General features: G+C 39.2%; 1 protein-coding gene across 1 annotated transcript in view; it reads right to left on the bottom strand.

Annotated features, from left to right (window-relative positions):
• The window catches only part of C5 (complement C5), a 96580-nt gene that overhangs the window by 15221 nt on the left and 65739 nt on the right, over window positions 1-15620 (bottom strand). The window contains exons 29-34 of the mRNA XM_036261327.1: window positions 13189-13394; window positions 11402-11554; window positions 8728-8790; window positions 7432-7513; window positions 5399-5450; window positions 495-597 (exon numbers count right to left, since the gene is read on the bottom strand). Of these exons, the coding sequence (XP_036117220.1) occupies window positions 495-597; window positions 5399-5450; window positions 7432-7513; window positions 8728-8790; window positions 11402-11554; window positions 13189-13394 (659 nt within the window). The remainder of the gene's footprint in view (window positions 1-494; window positions 598-5398; window positions 5451-7431; window positions 7514-8727; window positions 8791-11401; window positions 11555-13188; window positions 13395-15620) is intronic.

Here is a 15620-nt window from a genome sequence, read left to right as displayed (position 1 = left end):
AATTTGTGGAAACACCCCCCCACCCCAAGATACAAAAAAAGGGATTGGTTAGGGGGAAGGCCCAAGCAAGTCTGGGAAAATCCAGGAAGTAGGTTGGATAGTTTGAAAGAAAGCCTGCTCATTCCTGAAAACCAAGAAAATATATGGAGGATTATCAAGGATCTCAGAGCAGTTACTGCTAGAGCCTGCCCACCCTCCCCATCCCTGAGGGGGCTTGTTATGTCCCTTTACTCCAGTAAATTGCTACTAGTATAAACTATTCCCAGGCATGTGCCCTTTGAAATTCCTTTCTCAGACACTGCAAGAACCTATTTACTTCAGCAACAACTTCACTGAAAAATCAACGTTAGGTAGATTGTTTATTTGGAAAGAATATTCTGGAAGATTTTATGAAAGTTATGTATTAGAATTAGAGAAAATATCTTTGTAAAATAATACAGTAAAGAAAACCAATAATTATAACAATATTTAAAAAACAAACAAAAAAAATTTACAGCTCTTAAGTCTTCTGTGTTTGCACTGACTCCAGTAGGCAAAGAGATATCCATCACTGCATGGGAGGACCCAGATGATGATTCTTCTTCACTGGACTTGTAGCTAAAATAATTAGAGATAAGAAAATGGAGTAAATAAATAGATAAGATTCTTTAAGAAAAGGCCATATTCCTTAGTGGGCTTTAATTTTCAAAGGTAAATCTCCACTACAATATATGCATGGCAGTCTCTGAATTTTAAGTTGCAAGAGAACTTTTAGTCATCTATCCTAACTCCTTATTCACTTGACCAATAATCTCAATAGAGCTGGAAGAGATCATAGAAACTGTTCATTCCAAGCTCTTACTTAGTTAACTACCTGAGGAAACTGAGGATGAGATTAAGATACTTGGTTGAAGGTCTCATTACTGGTTCACCTCAGAGCTGCATAAGTCTCTTGATTCTCATTTTAGTTCTTATTCCAACAGCATATTCAAAGAAGAAAATTAGTTGTATATTGGAAAAAGACTCAATAAGCATGATCAGGAAGGAAATATGCTAAAATACTAACAGCTATTTTTTTCTGCATTGTGAGATTATAAGTGATTATCACTTTTCCATGCTTTTCTCTAATTTTCTCAATTTTCCACAATAGGCACCTCATCACCATTTATCCTCTCTATGCCCTCTTCCATTTCCACCACCCTAGCCCCCTCTGCAATCACCACATTGGACATTGTTGTCCATGTCCATGAGTTCTCTCTTTTTTTCTTTTTTGCACATTTCCCCCACCCCTACCAGAGCTGTCTACTGTTCTCTAGCTATGAGCCTGTCTCTATTTTGCTTGGTAGTTCAGTTTGTTTATAAAATTCCATATATGAGTGAAATCATATGGTACTTGTCTTTCTCTGACTGGCTTATTTCACTTGATATAATGTTCTTCAGGTCCCTCCATGCTGTTGCAAAGGGTTAAAGTGTTGGCGAGGGTGTGGAGAAAAGGGAACGCTGGTGCACTGTTGGAAATGCAGACTGGTGCAGTCACTATGGAAAGCAGTATGGAGTTACCTCAAAAAATTAAAAATGGAACTGCCTTATGACCCAGCAATTCCACTTCTGGAAATTTATCCAAAGCACCCTGAAACACCAATTCGAAAGAATATATGTACCCTTATGTACACTGCAGTGATATTTACAATAGCCAAGATGTGGAAGCAGCCCAAGTGTTCATCAGTAGATGAGTAGACAAAAAAACTTTGGTACATTTACACAATGGAATACTATTCTGCTGTAAAAAAAAAAAAAAAAAAAGTTTTAAGGACTAGACTTTGTCTAGGAATTGTGCTTATGGGGAAGCTAAGAAGTAAGATAAAGGGAGTAAAATGGAAGACTTTTTTCTTCTGGTAAGAGAGCAAATAACACTGAAATAGGGATTCAGGAAACTTGGACTTTATCCCAGTTCTGCTGAGAGATTTCCACAATCATCCTTCCTTTATAGAGCTCATTTTCTTATTTCTAAAACTAACTGCGAAGAAGTATAAACTTGTGTTTTTAATTTATCTTTATAATTCCAAAGTTTTAAGCAGAGTTAGAAGACTGAAAAAGGGGCAAGCCCTGGCCGGTTTGGCTCAGCAGTTAGAGCGTCAGCCTGTGGTCCAGAGAGTCCCAGGTTCGGTTCCCACTAAGGGCACGTATCTCAGTTGCAGTTTGTCTCTGGCCTTGGTTGGATCCTGTGGGAGGCAGACACTCAATGTGTCCCTTTCATATCGATGTTTCTCTCTCTGCCTCTCTCTCCTTCCCACTCTATCTTTACAAAAAATGGAAAGATCTCAGGTAAGGATTAAATAAATAAAAATATAAATAAATAAATAAAAATAAAAAGGGGGCAAGCTGGTGGGTCCAGGACTGGGGACAGGAGCAGAGTGAGAGAGGTTCTGCAAAGATTGAGTTTCAGGTTCCAGCTTCACCTCAAGATGCTTCAGAGGTAGCTGGACATTCGAGTGCAGCTTGGGCCCTGGTCATGTGGCTCAGTTGGTTGGAGTGTCATTCTGTACACCAAAAAGACTGTGGGTTCATTTCCTGGTCAGGGCACAAACCGAGGTTGTGGGTTTGGTCCCTGGTCAGGACACATATGGGAGGCAACCCATATGGGAGGCAGCCCATCAGTGTTTCTCCCTCATATTGATATTTCTCTGTTCCTTCTTCTCTCTCTAAAATCAATAAAATTATCCTCAGGTTAGAAAAAAAAAGAGTGGAACTTGGAAGAGCATTCAGGGTTAAAGAAAGAAACTGGAAAACAGCTTCATAAAAGGAGAAATGAATTGATTTCACCTAAAGGAATAAGTATCAGTGAAATGGGAGGTATTGTAGTATTGAGTTAGTGAGTTGGCAGAGGATCTCTCGTCCCCAATCACATTTCATAGAGCACATATAACGCAGACCCTATTGAAAGTTTTAGGTGTAATATGTACCATAATAATTTAAAATATTATAAAAGTTGTGGTTTATAAAAGTTTAACTTCATTCTTCACCAGGTTAACAGTTTAAACAGAATATACAGAAACTTGGAATTAATATGACATCTGGACACGTCCCTAATTGGATGGGTGAGTGTCACCAGAAGCAGAGAACTCTTGCTCACAGATGCAAATACTCTGTCAACAGCATGAAAAAAGGCCCCCTGAGTGGAAAGGGTCTATGAAAAGTTGCTGGAGCCTTGATGACTGATTGCCATGGTGACAGTTTCAACCATGGAACAGAAACCTTCCTTTCAAGAAGCCCTTTTTCTGCTGCCAAAGACAGCACTCTTTTCCAAAGGCATTTTGTTCCAAGAGAAGGGGAGAAATAAAATCCTTTTTACTTTTTTTATGAATGCAACAGAGAGGTTGTAAAAAGCTAAATACACGAAAGAGACCCTCTGAACACAGAAACTGTGCTGGCATTTAAATCAGGAGAGAATATTAGAAGGCAAAGAATTTCTCACATGAATAAGTATTACGCAGTTACTTTGGTAATTTATCCAAGGTAACTTCAGCATCACAGAGCCTAAAGCATATTCCATCTGGTTTTTTGAACATTCTGTCCCCAGTTTGTAAAAACCAATCTATGGACTATTCAATATTACATTTCTATTTGCTTTCTTTTGTGTATTAATAATCTGGAACTAGGCCTCAGGTTAATGTGTTCAAATGAATTAATTTTTGATGGAGAGCCTTTTTATAAAGGATGGGGCAAAAGTCAGTTTACAGTTGTTTGCATGGAAAATAATATATAATTAATAAATAATAAAACTCTGTGTTTTGCATACTCACAAATTTTGCCCCACTCTGTATATAGCAGAGTTGGGGAACATTAGAACTGGAGGACACTTTGAGATTACATTACCCAATATCCTGGCTTTACAGAAGAGGCCAGAGAAGTAAGCTGATTTACTGAAAGTCACAGCACTTCATGGCAGAGGCTGTCCCACAGGTGTCCAGCTCCACTGTCAGAAAGTGCTTCTTGTGCCCATTCTAGGTGTCTCCTAGGGACTATAGGGCTCTATTTTAGCCCTGTCCAGAACAAGTTTGCTCACCCTTCCCTGTGACAAATGTTATGGATTTAAAGACAACTGTGATTACATCCCTTCCCCAGAAGAGAGGTACCCAAGATTAGGAATGGCAGTTAGGAGGAAGGAGGCTGCTTGGGAAAGGGTTACCTTAACGAAAAGACCTTAGGGGATAAAAGAGGATGTTGGATAGGGAACAGACAGCAGAGATTGGCCAAGGAAGGAAAGAGAGATTGCGAGCGGGTTGGTGAAGGAGTCCTGAGAAGAGAATGGGCTGGGACCACAAACACAGCTGGGAAATGGCTGGGAAGGAGAAGGTGAGACTAATGTGCTATTCCTTGAGGTCAGTCGTCTAAGAGTAACTGATAAAGGAGATGGTGTAGATAATAGACTGTGTGTCAGGGTCTGGGATTTGAAACCCTAGCTCTGCCTCTAACTCTGTGAGAACGTGGCAGGTTAGCTCATCTCTTCGGGTCTCAGCTCTTTGTTTCCAAATGAAGGGGATTACGATATCATCCCTAAAATCCTTTCAGTTCTAATAATACAACACTATGGAAATTCTAAATTACCCATACTGAGTGCTTTGACATCAAGTATGATTATAAGTAAAAACAACAAAAATATCAGTAGAAATCACTGTTATTGAGAGTAGGAAGAGTTAAGGAAACAGAGCATAATGGGAGGTACTGAGGGGTGATGAAAAGAAGAGAGAAGTCTGTGTTCTAGTTCTGGCTCTTCCACTAACCGATTCACTCTGTGTCATTGCTAAGGAATATATACATATTTTAAAAACCCTACATCTTATTAAACATTTTAGGATGGCGGGTGTGGTAAGCAGAATAGTGGCCCCAAAGATGTCCAGGTCCTAATCTTCTGAACATGTGGATTGGTTACCTTATGTAGCAAAAAGGGCTTGCAATGTGATTACATTAAAGATCTTGAGATAGAGAAATTATTCTGGGTTATCTGGGTGGACCCAATGTAATCACAAGGTTCTATATAAAGAAAAGAAACAGGAGAGTCAGAGAAGATGTGATGATGGAAGCAGGAGTCAGAGTCAGAGAGAAAGATCAGAGGATGCTGTGCTGCTGGCTTTGAAGATGGAAGAAGGTGACCTCTATAATCTGGAAGAGGATTCTCTGCTAGAGCCTCTGGAAGGAATGCAGGCTTGATGACACAGTGATTTTTATATGAGCAAAAAACAAAGCTGTTCTGTACAGTAAATACCTATTTAAGAATACTTGTTATGTTCTACATTTAAACAAGTGAATGACTTTGCATCTTCCAGCCATATTAAAATTCAAAGAGATGTAAAGCAATAATATAATGACAAATATGAAATCCTGAAGTATACAGTCCCCTCTGTGGAAATGCACTCACCTGGCACATGCTATTAGGCGCTTGTGTTCCGAGGTACCTCTGTAGTTCAATGCTAGCACACACAACAAACAAACAAAAATAAGAGTAAACCACTTTAACTGTTTTTGAACCTGTCAGAACAGAATCATTGATAAGCAGGTCTGTGAACACAATTTAAAATGATTTGTGGCCCAGTCAGTGTGGCTCAGTGGTTGAGCATCAACCCATGCACCAAGAGGTCACCAGTTTGATTCCCATTCAGGGCACAAGCCCAGGTTGTGGGCCAAATCCCCAGTGGCGGGCATGCAGGAGGCGGCCAATCGATGTTTTCTCTCATCGATGTTTCTTTTTAATTAAAAATTTTTTTCTTTATTGATTTGAGAGAGAAAGGAAAGGAGAGAGAGATAGAAACATCGATGAGAGCCCTGGCCGGTTTGGCTCAGCGGTTAGAGTGTCGGCCTGCAGTCCGGAGAGACCCGGGTTCGGTTTCCGCTAAGGGCACGTACTTTGGTTGCAGTTTGTCCCCGGCCCTGGTTGGTCGTGCGGGTGGCAGCCACTCGATGTGTCCCTTCACGTCGATGTTTCTCTCTCTCTCCCTCCCTCTCTCTCCCTCCCACTCTATCTGTACAAAAAATGGAAAAATATCCTCGGGTGAGGATAAAAAAAAAAAAAGAAACATCGATGAGAGAGAACATCGATTGGCCGCCTCCTGCATGTCCCCAATGGGGATTTGGCCTGAATGGGAATGTGCCCTGAATGGGAATCGAACTGGCGACCTCTTGGTGCATGGGTTGATGCTCAACCACTGAGCCACACTGGCCAGGCTCATCGATGTTTCTCTCTTTCCCCCTCTCCCTTCCTCTCTCTAAAATCAATTAAGAAAAATTATTTTAAAAAATGATTTGTGCCCTGACCGGTTTGGCTCAGCGGTTAGAGAGTCGGCCTGTGGTCCAGAGAGACCCGGGTTTGGTTCCCGCTAAGGGCGTATATCTTGGTTGCAGTTTGTCCCCGGCCCTGGTTGGTCGTGTGGGTGGCAGCCACTCCATGTGTCCCTTTCACGTCTATGTTTCTCTCTCTCTCTCTTCCTCTCTCTCCCTCCCACTCTATCTGAACAATAGAATGGAAAAAAATGTCTTCGGGTGAGGATAAAAAAAAAAAAAGATCTGTGATTTGAAAATTGGCACTTTTGGTGATTTTAATGAAAATTCATGGCTACTGAAAATACCAGGAAGTCTTTAAATCATTACAACAGGTTGCTGCTCTCAAATTACTTATAATTTAAGGAAGGAGTCATTTAAGATAAATATGTATGGGTAACATGTTTGGGGGAGGTTGTAGGGAGAAAGAATAGATGCCTGGACACAGGTAGTTGGAAAATTTCCTGTAGGAAGAGGCCTCTGAGCCACACAGGAAAGGCATCAGGACAGAGGAGTAGCACATACCCTGACCCTGGGGTCACGGTTAGAGGAGTACTGGAGTGTGCATGTAGACTTGATTTTGGACTGAGAGGTGAGAACCAACCTACCAGAAGAGGGATGTGAAGGCCACGTGTAGAAAAAAGGACACATTAATAAAAGGCTGTAAGTATTGGAAACCAAGTTGAAGATGGAGGCAGGGAAATGTATATTTGTCAGAACCCTTGGAATATAGAAAAGGCAAGGGGTGGAGATCCAACAGGGTTATAGGAAAATTCAGGGTCCTAGAATGGAACACTGACCCAAAAGTAACTGAAATTCAAGTATCGGAAATTAGACCTTTCTGGAGCTTTACAACTAGATACATTCTTAAAAAGTAAATTAGTCAAAATAATTTCTTGATCAATAGTGCATACCTTTAGCTTAGTTATTAAGTTATTTAACATCAGTTTCCAACTATTATTAAAGAGAGTTACTTCTACTATAATAAATGGCAGTAATGTTTACTCTGACGTCAACCTGATAAAGAATTTGATTAAATAATTTTGATTTTTGAACAAGCACATATTCCTGATCAGGGAAGCTCTCTGATATTCTTTATGCTTAGGCAAAATTATAGTGTAAATCATGCTGTTTTACCATCAATGTCCAGGGCTTCAATTTTCAAATGAAAACTGCAAAATTCCTCAGAGGTACCGATTTTGTGAACCACAGTTACTACCTGCAGGGGGAAAAAGGAGAAACATCTGTAACAAAAATTAAAAAAAAAAAAAAACTAATTAAAAAAAAGTAAACAAGATTTTATTTAAAGTTGGAAAGTGGAAAAGGTATTATAGTAGGACTGCTGTTGTAAATGGGATGTTTGAAGTATCATTTTCAAAATCCAGTGCAAATGGTGTATTCAAGACCTATTTTTCCAGCAGCTGGACTTTTGGCAAACTCCACAACCTGAAACGTAGCTAAGAAGCCCAAAATAAGCAAAAACTGACCTCTGGCCAGGCAGAATCTTGGTCTAAATTCAATGTAGTTAAATTCAAGCAATTCACTCTTCAGGAAACTTCCTAAGATTCTCATCTTCAAGCCTGTACTCTCCAATTTTACACATAACACTACAAGGAAATGTGGTTTTCTCCCAGCCCACACACCCCTGTGGTAGTCAACAAATTATGGGGCTGGGGTGCTGCCAGAAGAAGGCATATTGAGAGCAACTAGAAGTTACAGAAAAATAGAAAATCCATCCCCTCCTCATGCAATTTGATAAACAGTCTTTGAAGGAATAAATGTACTAAAGATAAGAGCATAGCTAAAATCATCAATAGAATGTTAATTTATGCTCAGAACACATATATTTTAGCCATCTAGTGGCAAGTTTTTCTAAGCTGCTTATGTATGTTCATGCAGTCTGTGGCTTAAAGAAAATAAGCATATATATATATGCTCGATATATATCCACTGATGCTGGATAAATGAGATGTGACTCTGTTAGAAAACATGTATATATGTGTATGGGTATATATGCATATGTAAGCATAAAATTTCATATATACAATATACAGGGTGGGGCAAAAGTAGGTTTACAGTTGTGAGTATGTGAAGCAGAGTTTATTCTTGTATTATCATTTATTAATTATTATATTATTTTCCATACAAATATAGACCTACTTTTGCCCAGCCTTGTATATTTAATTATATATGTTATTTCCATAAATACACAGGCTATATACATACAAGGTTTGAAAATAGTAATTTTCAAAAAGAAATTGTGAGGACAGCTACTATGATAGCTAAAAAGAATTAGATAAATAAATCCTACTTCAGTCATAGTTACCAGAGCCCAGATTTCTGTAACTTTGTGGCAAAGTTCCTATTTTGTTTTATGTTAGTGTAAGCAGACACATAACTCCCAAATAAGTCTGTTCTCAATGAACTACTTACATGTACTGTAGACAAGCCACTGTTATATCCACTACGGACAATGAGGTCATCATTGAGAGGCACCTGGAAAGGTGGATGGAGAAAGCATGCTTTCTTTTATTATTTAATAGGGAGAGAGGAGAGCAATGAAAAGAGCAAACTGACACCTGTCAGCTTCCTCTCTCAAAACTCTTGTGAGATTAAATGGACAAGGCATTGAAGATCCTATGCACATAGTAGGCACACTAAAAAATACTGGAATTTCCTTTCCCTTCTACGTGTAAATAAGATGTTTGAAATAGCCTAAGTAAGCCAGTAAAACCAACATGTCAGAAGGCACTTTGGTCACATTTTCATTTTTATATAGTTATGGTAAAACTGGATCTTCATCTCCTTTGCCAACTAACTCAATTCCTTCCAGTGCCTAGCATCCTAGGTGCCAAAGGAGGTCCTTTTCATTAGCAAGAACAGGCAACCTCAACCTAACTCTAAAGTAGGTGTAATTGATCTTTGTCCCTCCCACCTTCTGCTTTGCATACCTCTTTCACCTCCTAATGGCTTGTTTTCCTTTCTTTCTCTGGTCTCTATTAATGGAAACTCTTGGCACCCTACCCAAACCCACTAACAGCTCACCCCAGCCTGCCAAATCCTTAGGTGCTGCTGCTCTTCTTCCCACTCTGCTGGGAGGAGATTAAAGACATGAACTGACTTAGTTCTCCCTTCCACAGAAAATCTATCATACAAATACTCTCTAATTTGTGCTGAGCATGGGAGTGATCATTTTAAGCAAGAGGCCTGAAGAGTTGGTTCTTTGCTCACACCAAGGCTGCAGTCTGCCCTTCCCTTTACCTAGCACACTAGAGCAAAAGGGATTCGGTGTGCATAAAAGGTTGTCAGCTCTTCCTCAAAATTTTAGTAAATGTGGGCAAATAGGCCAACTTTCTTGTTCTCTGATGGAATATGCAGCATATACTGGAAAGCCAGTAAATCAAGATATTGCAAGAAAGAATGGTTCCATGGACAAATAAGTGACAAATAAAGTTGGCAAAAGTACACTCCACTGTGCCCATAGCCCATTATTCCCCAGAATCACCACACTTAGTCACATACAGGTTAAAGATGAGGGAATCCTGTACTAAAGAACTTATTTAACTTCATTTAAACTAGAGTTTCCTACCAAACATTTTTTAATTTTATTTTATGTAACACATTTTAGGAAATGCTGGAGTAGAGAATTCCAAACTAGATTAAAAACAGCCCAGGTTTCACACACAGGCAGCATCATGAGCTAAGATTTAAGTTATTTTAAGATGACAAGAGGCCCTTAATAGCATTACTCCTACAAGAGAAGAATAACTCCAGCTACCTCAAATGGTGGTCTACCATGCTCTTTAGGCCAAGAGCTTCTCGTTAGAGTGCAGACCCTTGGCTCAGAATGCAAATGTCTGCTGAACTCTAAATGCTCCTAGGGGAAAGTTACCAAACTGGGGGCCACAATCACAAATGCCTGCAAAGGCCCAGACACAAAGCAAATATGGACATAAGTGCATATCCATACGTTACATGTCTGTTAGGGACTGTAACAAATTGAAAACGCATGCCACAGCCAACAGCACCCTATTGCCAGATCTTTTATTTTTCATGAAAATTTGGAAATCAGGTTTTTATTGGAAATCTCTAGATTTTAAATGTTGGAATATGTCTATGTCTACATCTATATTTATATCCATATCCATCTTTCTATTACTATATAGGGTGGGGGAAAAGTAGGTTTACAGCTATGAGTGTGTGAAACAGAGTTTATTCTTGCATTATTATTTATTAATTATTGTATTATTTTCAATACCAATAACTGTAAACCTCCTTTTGCCTCACCCTGTATATTTACCATGAGCTACTAGTTTGCAATTTTGACACTAAATTTTACTTCCCTTGCTTATTTACTTTTCACAAGCAAGGATTTGTGGAGAGTAAGAGTTATCTCTAGTTATTTGTACATTTAAATATACCTTACAATAATCTAAAATGGGTTAATTAGAGAAATAGGTATTAATAGCTGTATACTGGCAGTTACTATTATTAATATGAAACCTAGTTTTTTCAATGTGCCCTTTTCCTTGGGAAATTCTCATAGGTTGTCAAGGTTTTCATTTTGAAAAATCCAGTAGTAGCCAAGGACATGGGGCAAGTTGTTGGAGGACCTAAAGGTCAATTTCAATTTGGCCACAGTCTGCACGTGTGATGGAGCCGGATGGAACCACTGGAGGATTCCCAAATGTGTCTTCTCTGTTATTCTACTACTGCACCTTCGTGTATGCTGTTTTCCATGTCTGAAATGTTCTTCCTTTTTCTTCACCTGGCTAAATTCCTCCAGATTTAACCCACCCAAATGGACAAACTCTCAGCCTGGCTCAGGAGGCCCCTCTCTGTCCTTCCATGTGCCTATCAAGGCTCTTATTTTTCACTGTCTGTTTAAACTACTGTCCCCACCCCCTCTGCACATACACACAGGTTCTTTGTGCTTTATTTTTAAATCTTCAGTGACAAGAACATATTAGGCACTCCTGCTTAGGACACAGAAGGCACTCATAGTATGTTTAAGTCATGAATAGAAACATTTGTAAATTAAGGGTGAAACAAATTATTTCAAAGGTCCCATCCAATTATAAAACATTATAAAACCTCGTTCATTTACCTCTATTGGCTTCCCAAGGAAATTCTTCTGGGTTATCTTATAATGATAGAAGTCACCTTTATGCTTGTAAGAAACAGTGATATCCATATTCAAGTGGACTTGTTTAGTCAGGAGTGAATATTCTGTCAGGCCCTCGATGGCATTAATTGTATCCTATTGACAAGCAGCAAAGCACAAAAACAGGGTTAGGTTATTTATATGCTCTTTTACAAATATCCTTTCTTATGAGTGGGTAGGGCAATGTTGTTTAGAGATGAAATACCAACTGACTGAGTGAAATTGGTTGAGGGCCCTCTTGTGGAGGTGGAAGGAGGTTCTCTCCTTTCCCACTAAGGATGTGGCTCTTAGCAGGCACAGGAAAGATGTGTGGCTTCAGGTCCAGATTCTCCACAATCCTGAGCTTATAACCACAGGTAAGTTGCTCTTTGAAGAATGACTCCAACTCCTTGCATGACTATTTTCTTGTCATCCTTAGGCTTCAGCATGAAGTCATAAATAAACTCCCCCTTCCCTTTATTTAAGGTCCTCCCCTCTGCCCTTTAGAGCATTCATCTCAATTCGTAATACTTTCATGTATAGTTTCTTGTTGGCCTCCCCACTGTAATGTAGGAGCCACAGGGTAAGTATTATATCTTTCCTGGCATCTATTACATTTAGAAGGTATACACATGGTAGCTATTCAACAAGTATTTGTTGAAAGAATAAATGAATAAACTTAATTTTTCTGGACTTCATCTTTCTTATCTATAAAATCAGGAAATGTAACCACATCAGAAATGTCAAATACATGGCTATCTGTCCATGTCTTTGGTAGCCACTGCCAATCAATGAGTCACTATATCCTGCTAACCCTATAGTTATACCCAAGATGAAACCCATTTGCCCCCCAGGATTAGATGATCATCAAAGTAATCCTGAAAAACCTCTGTAGCTCTAAATTATATATATGTGTGTGTGTGTGTGTGTATATATATATATATTTACGCATTCTGTTATTGTCCAAACATCCAGAGAACAGAGAAGATATTAATATTTGAACCAAACTTGACTATAGATGTATAGTATATACAAACTATATAATATATCTAGTGTAAAATATATGTATCAAAGGAGTTTACATTGTTAGATAAACATGTAACAATCAGTATTTCTCTCATTTTTTTCATTTATTTTAGGGGGAGGAAACATCAGTACCTTTGTCTACATGGCAGCCACTGTTTATTACATAGGATGTAACATAATTGCTGATAACCTTACTAGTCATTCATGGTCATTAAGAATCGTAAAGGAGCCCCAGCCAGTTTGGCTTAGTGATTAGGGCGTCAGTCTGCCGACCAAAGAGTCGCAGGTTCAATTCCGGTCAAGGGCAGTATCTCAGTTGCAGTTCGGTCCCCCGCCCTGGTTAGGCTGTGTGGGAGGCAAGCAGTCAATGTGTCTCTCTCACATCGATATTTCTCTCTCTCTCTTTCTCCCTCTCACTCTACCTGAAGATAAGTGGAAAAATATCGAGTGAGAATTAAAAAAAAAAAAAAAAAGAATCATAAAAGAAATGCTGGACTTAGAGTCAAGAGAACTGAGTTTTGACTTGGCCACTAACTCCCTGAATGAACCTCTCAGGACTGATTTGCTCTTCTGTATTAGAAGGGTGTCAGTGCAGATAACCTCTAAGAGTTCTTTGATTCTAGACATTTATTCCTCACTATAGCATGCCAGAATGAGTGTGAAATGTGTGGTGAGGAAGGCAGCAAATATGTTTCAGGAGATGAAATGAGACAAAGAAACATTACCTGGGTTGAATAAAAGCCACCTCCATACCGCTGCTCTTCAGACAGCCATCTGATGATTGGGTTAGCATAAGTCATATCTTTCATGTTCAAAATGGTGAGTAAAGCATAGGCAGTGGTTTCTACCATATGTGCTGTACCAGTGTTAGGTACAGGGCTATCTTGCTCTTGAAGATCGTCTTTCCAAAAACGATAACTGGAAGAAATACCTGAACACCAACAAATCACATTGATTAATATGATTAAAAATGTGAATCTGCCCTGGCTGGTTTGGCTCAGTGGTTGGAGCGTCGACCTACGGTCCTGAGAGACCCGGGTTCGGTTCCCGCTAAGGGCGCATACCTCGGTTACAGTTTGTCCCTGGCCCTGGTCGGTCGTGCGGGTGGCAGCCACTCGATGTGTTCCTTTCACATCGATGTTTCTCTCTCTCTCTCTGTTCCTCTCTCTCCCTCCCACTCTACCTGAACAAAAAAATGGGAAAATGTCCTCGGTTGAGGATAAAAAAAAAAAGGTGAATCTGACATAGCAATTCTAGCAGATTTTTAGCAATTTCTTCTGATAGAGGTCTTCTGGTTTCCAGAAGTTTCTTATTCTTTTGTAAGAACTTCCTCAAGGTGACGAATATAAAACAAGATCCCTTAATACTGTGTTATTTGCCTTTATTTAAAAAGGTCAACATGGAATGTCTACATCTTTTGGTAGAGAGGATAGTTCTGAGATTCAATTTCCAATGGGGTAGGGGGTCCTCACACCAACAAACGATTCTTAGACACCTGCAGGGTGTTGGAGAATTCAAGTCAGTTTTGACCCTATCTACCCAGAGATAGCATCATCAAATTCCACAGGTCTTAAGAGTTCGGTTCTACTAGATGATTGCTTCCCCAGCACTCTTAGCACTTGGGAAATTCCTTGATAGAAAACAATACACATACTGGAAATTATGAGATCACATCCAAAGCCTTAGTTCAGTCTTTTATTATTTACTCCCAATTTAAAGCACTAAAAATAATTTCACATATGCAACACTTTCTATAAATTAGGTTCTAAATTATATTTGTTTGCTATTGCTTTAGTAATTTAAACTTGTCACCTCAAATCCTTTTAAATACAAATATATACTTTTAAAAAAACAGTAAAGCATATTTATAAATCATTTTTTAAGATTAGTGAAAAATTTGATGCGTTTGTTTTAAATTCAGGATTCCTTTATTTGCATGACTTTGGGCAAGATGTTTTCCTTCCCTCTCAGACTCAGATTTGCTGTATTTAGAATGACAGATTTGGTTTTTAAAGATACTTGCAGTTAAAATATTATTTGAATTAAGTTCTCTTCCAGCTCTTAAATTCTATAATTTTATGATCCATATCTTACAATACTCAAGACATTTCTTTTGTGTTAGTACAAGTATTATATAAGTGGTTTTGAGATATATGTTAAGTTTTAGTCATTTTTAAATGTTGACTGCAGTTAAATGTTGTAGATGGTGATAAATATCATGTAAGATTGATTAAACTTTTATTTATTTATTTATTTATTTATTTATTTATTTATTTTTTTCATCCTCACCCGAGGACATTTTTCCATTTTTTACTCAGACAGAGCGGGAAGGAGAGAGGAAGAGAGAAAAACATCGATGTGAAAGGGACACATTGAGTGGCCGCCACCCACACGACCCAACCAGTGCCGGGGACAAACTGCAGCCAAGGTACATGCCCTTAGCGGGAACCGAACCTGGGTCTCTGTGGACCGCAGGCTGACTCTCTAACCGCTGAGCCAAACCGGCCAGGGCTGATTAAACTTTTAAAAAACCTCAGCCAAGAGAGGGCTCAGAAGTGTCCAACCATGCTTGTGCTGAAATAGGCACATTGGCCAATGATCACTGTTACTATTTCTTTACTCTTGACTTATAGGAAGCAGTATATTTAGTCTTCAAAACAAAATATACAGCTTTATAGCAAAGCTGGTACAATATAAGTCAAGTAATACACTCTCCTGCTAAAAATCCTCCAATGTCTTCCTTTTGCACTTAAAGTAGAAATTAAAGTTTAGGGCTACCACTGGCCCCCATAGCATGAATGAGACACAGGAACCCCTTGCTCAGGGTGGAAGCAGACCCAAGCTATGGCGCATGGCTGGGAAAGTAGAGCATGGGCTGGATTTAAGTCTCAATTCATTGTCTTGCTTGAGAGTCTTGTACAGTGCACAACTATACACAGGAGTCCTGCAGAGCTCCTGTAATGACCTCTTAGGACCTACATAACTGCTTCAACCTTTCCTTCCCTGACCTCACTTTCTACCCTTCATCTCACTTCTTTCCAGCCACACTGGCCCCCTTGCCATTTTTGAAGCACCAGGCATATTCCTGTCTTGGGGTGTTTGCACATGCTGTTTCTCGACCAGGAATGCCCTTCTAGATAGCCACTGGCTTGCTTCA

This window comes from Molossus molossus, unplaced genomic scaffold (assembly GCF_014108415.1).
Source record: "Molossus molossus isolate mMolMol1 unplaced genomic scaffold, mMolMol1.p scaffold_m16_p_14, whole genome shotgun sequence".
NCBI lineage: Eukaryota > Metazoa > Chordata > Mammalia > Chiroptera > Molossidae > Molossus > Molossus molossus.
Note: the sequence above shows the minus strand (reverse complement) of the source record. Positions and strands in the feature narration are given on the sequence as shown.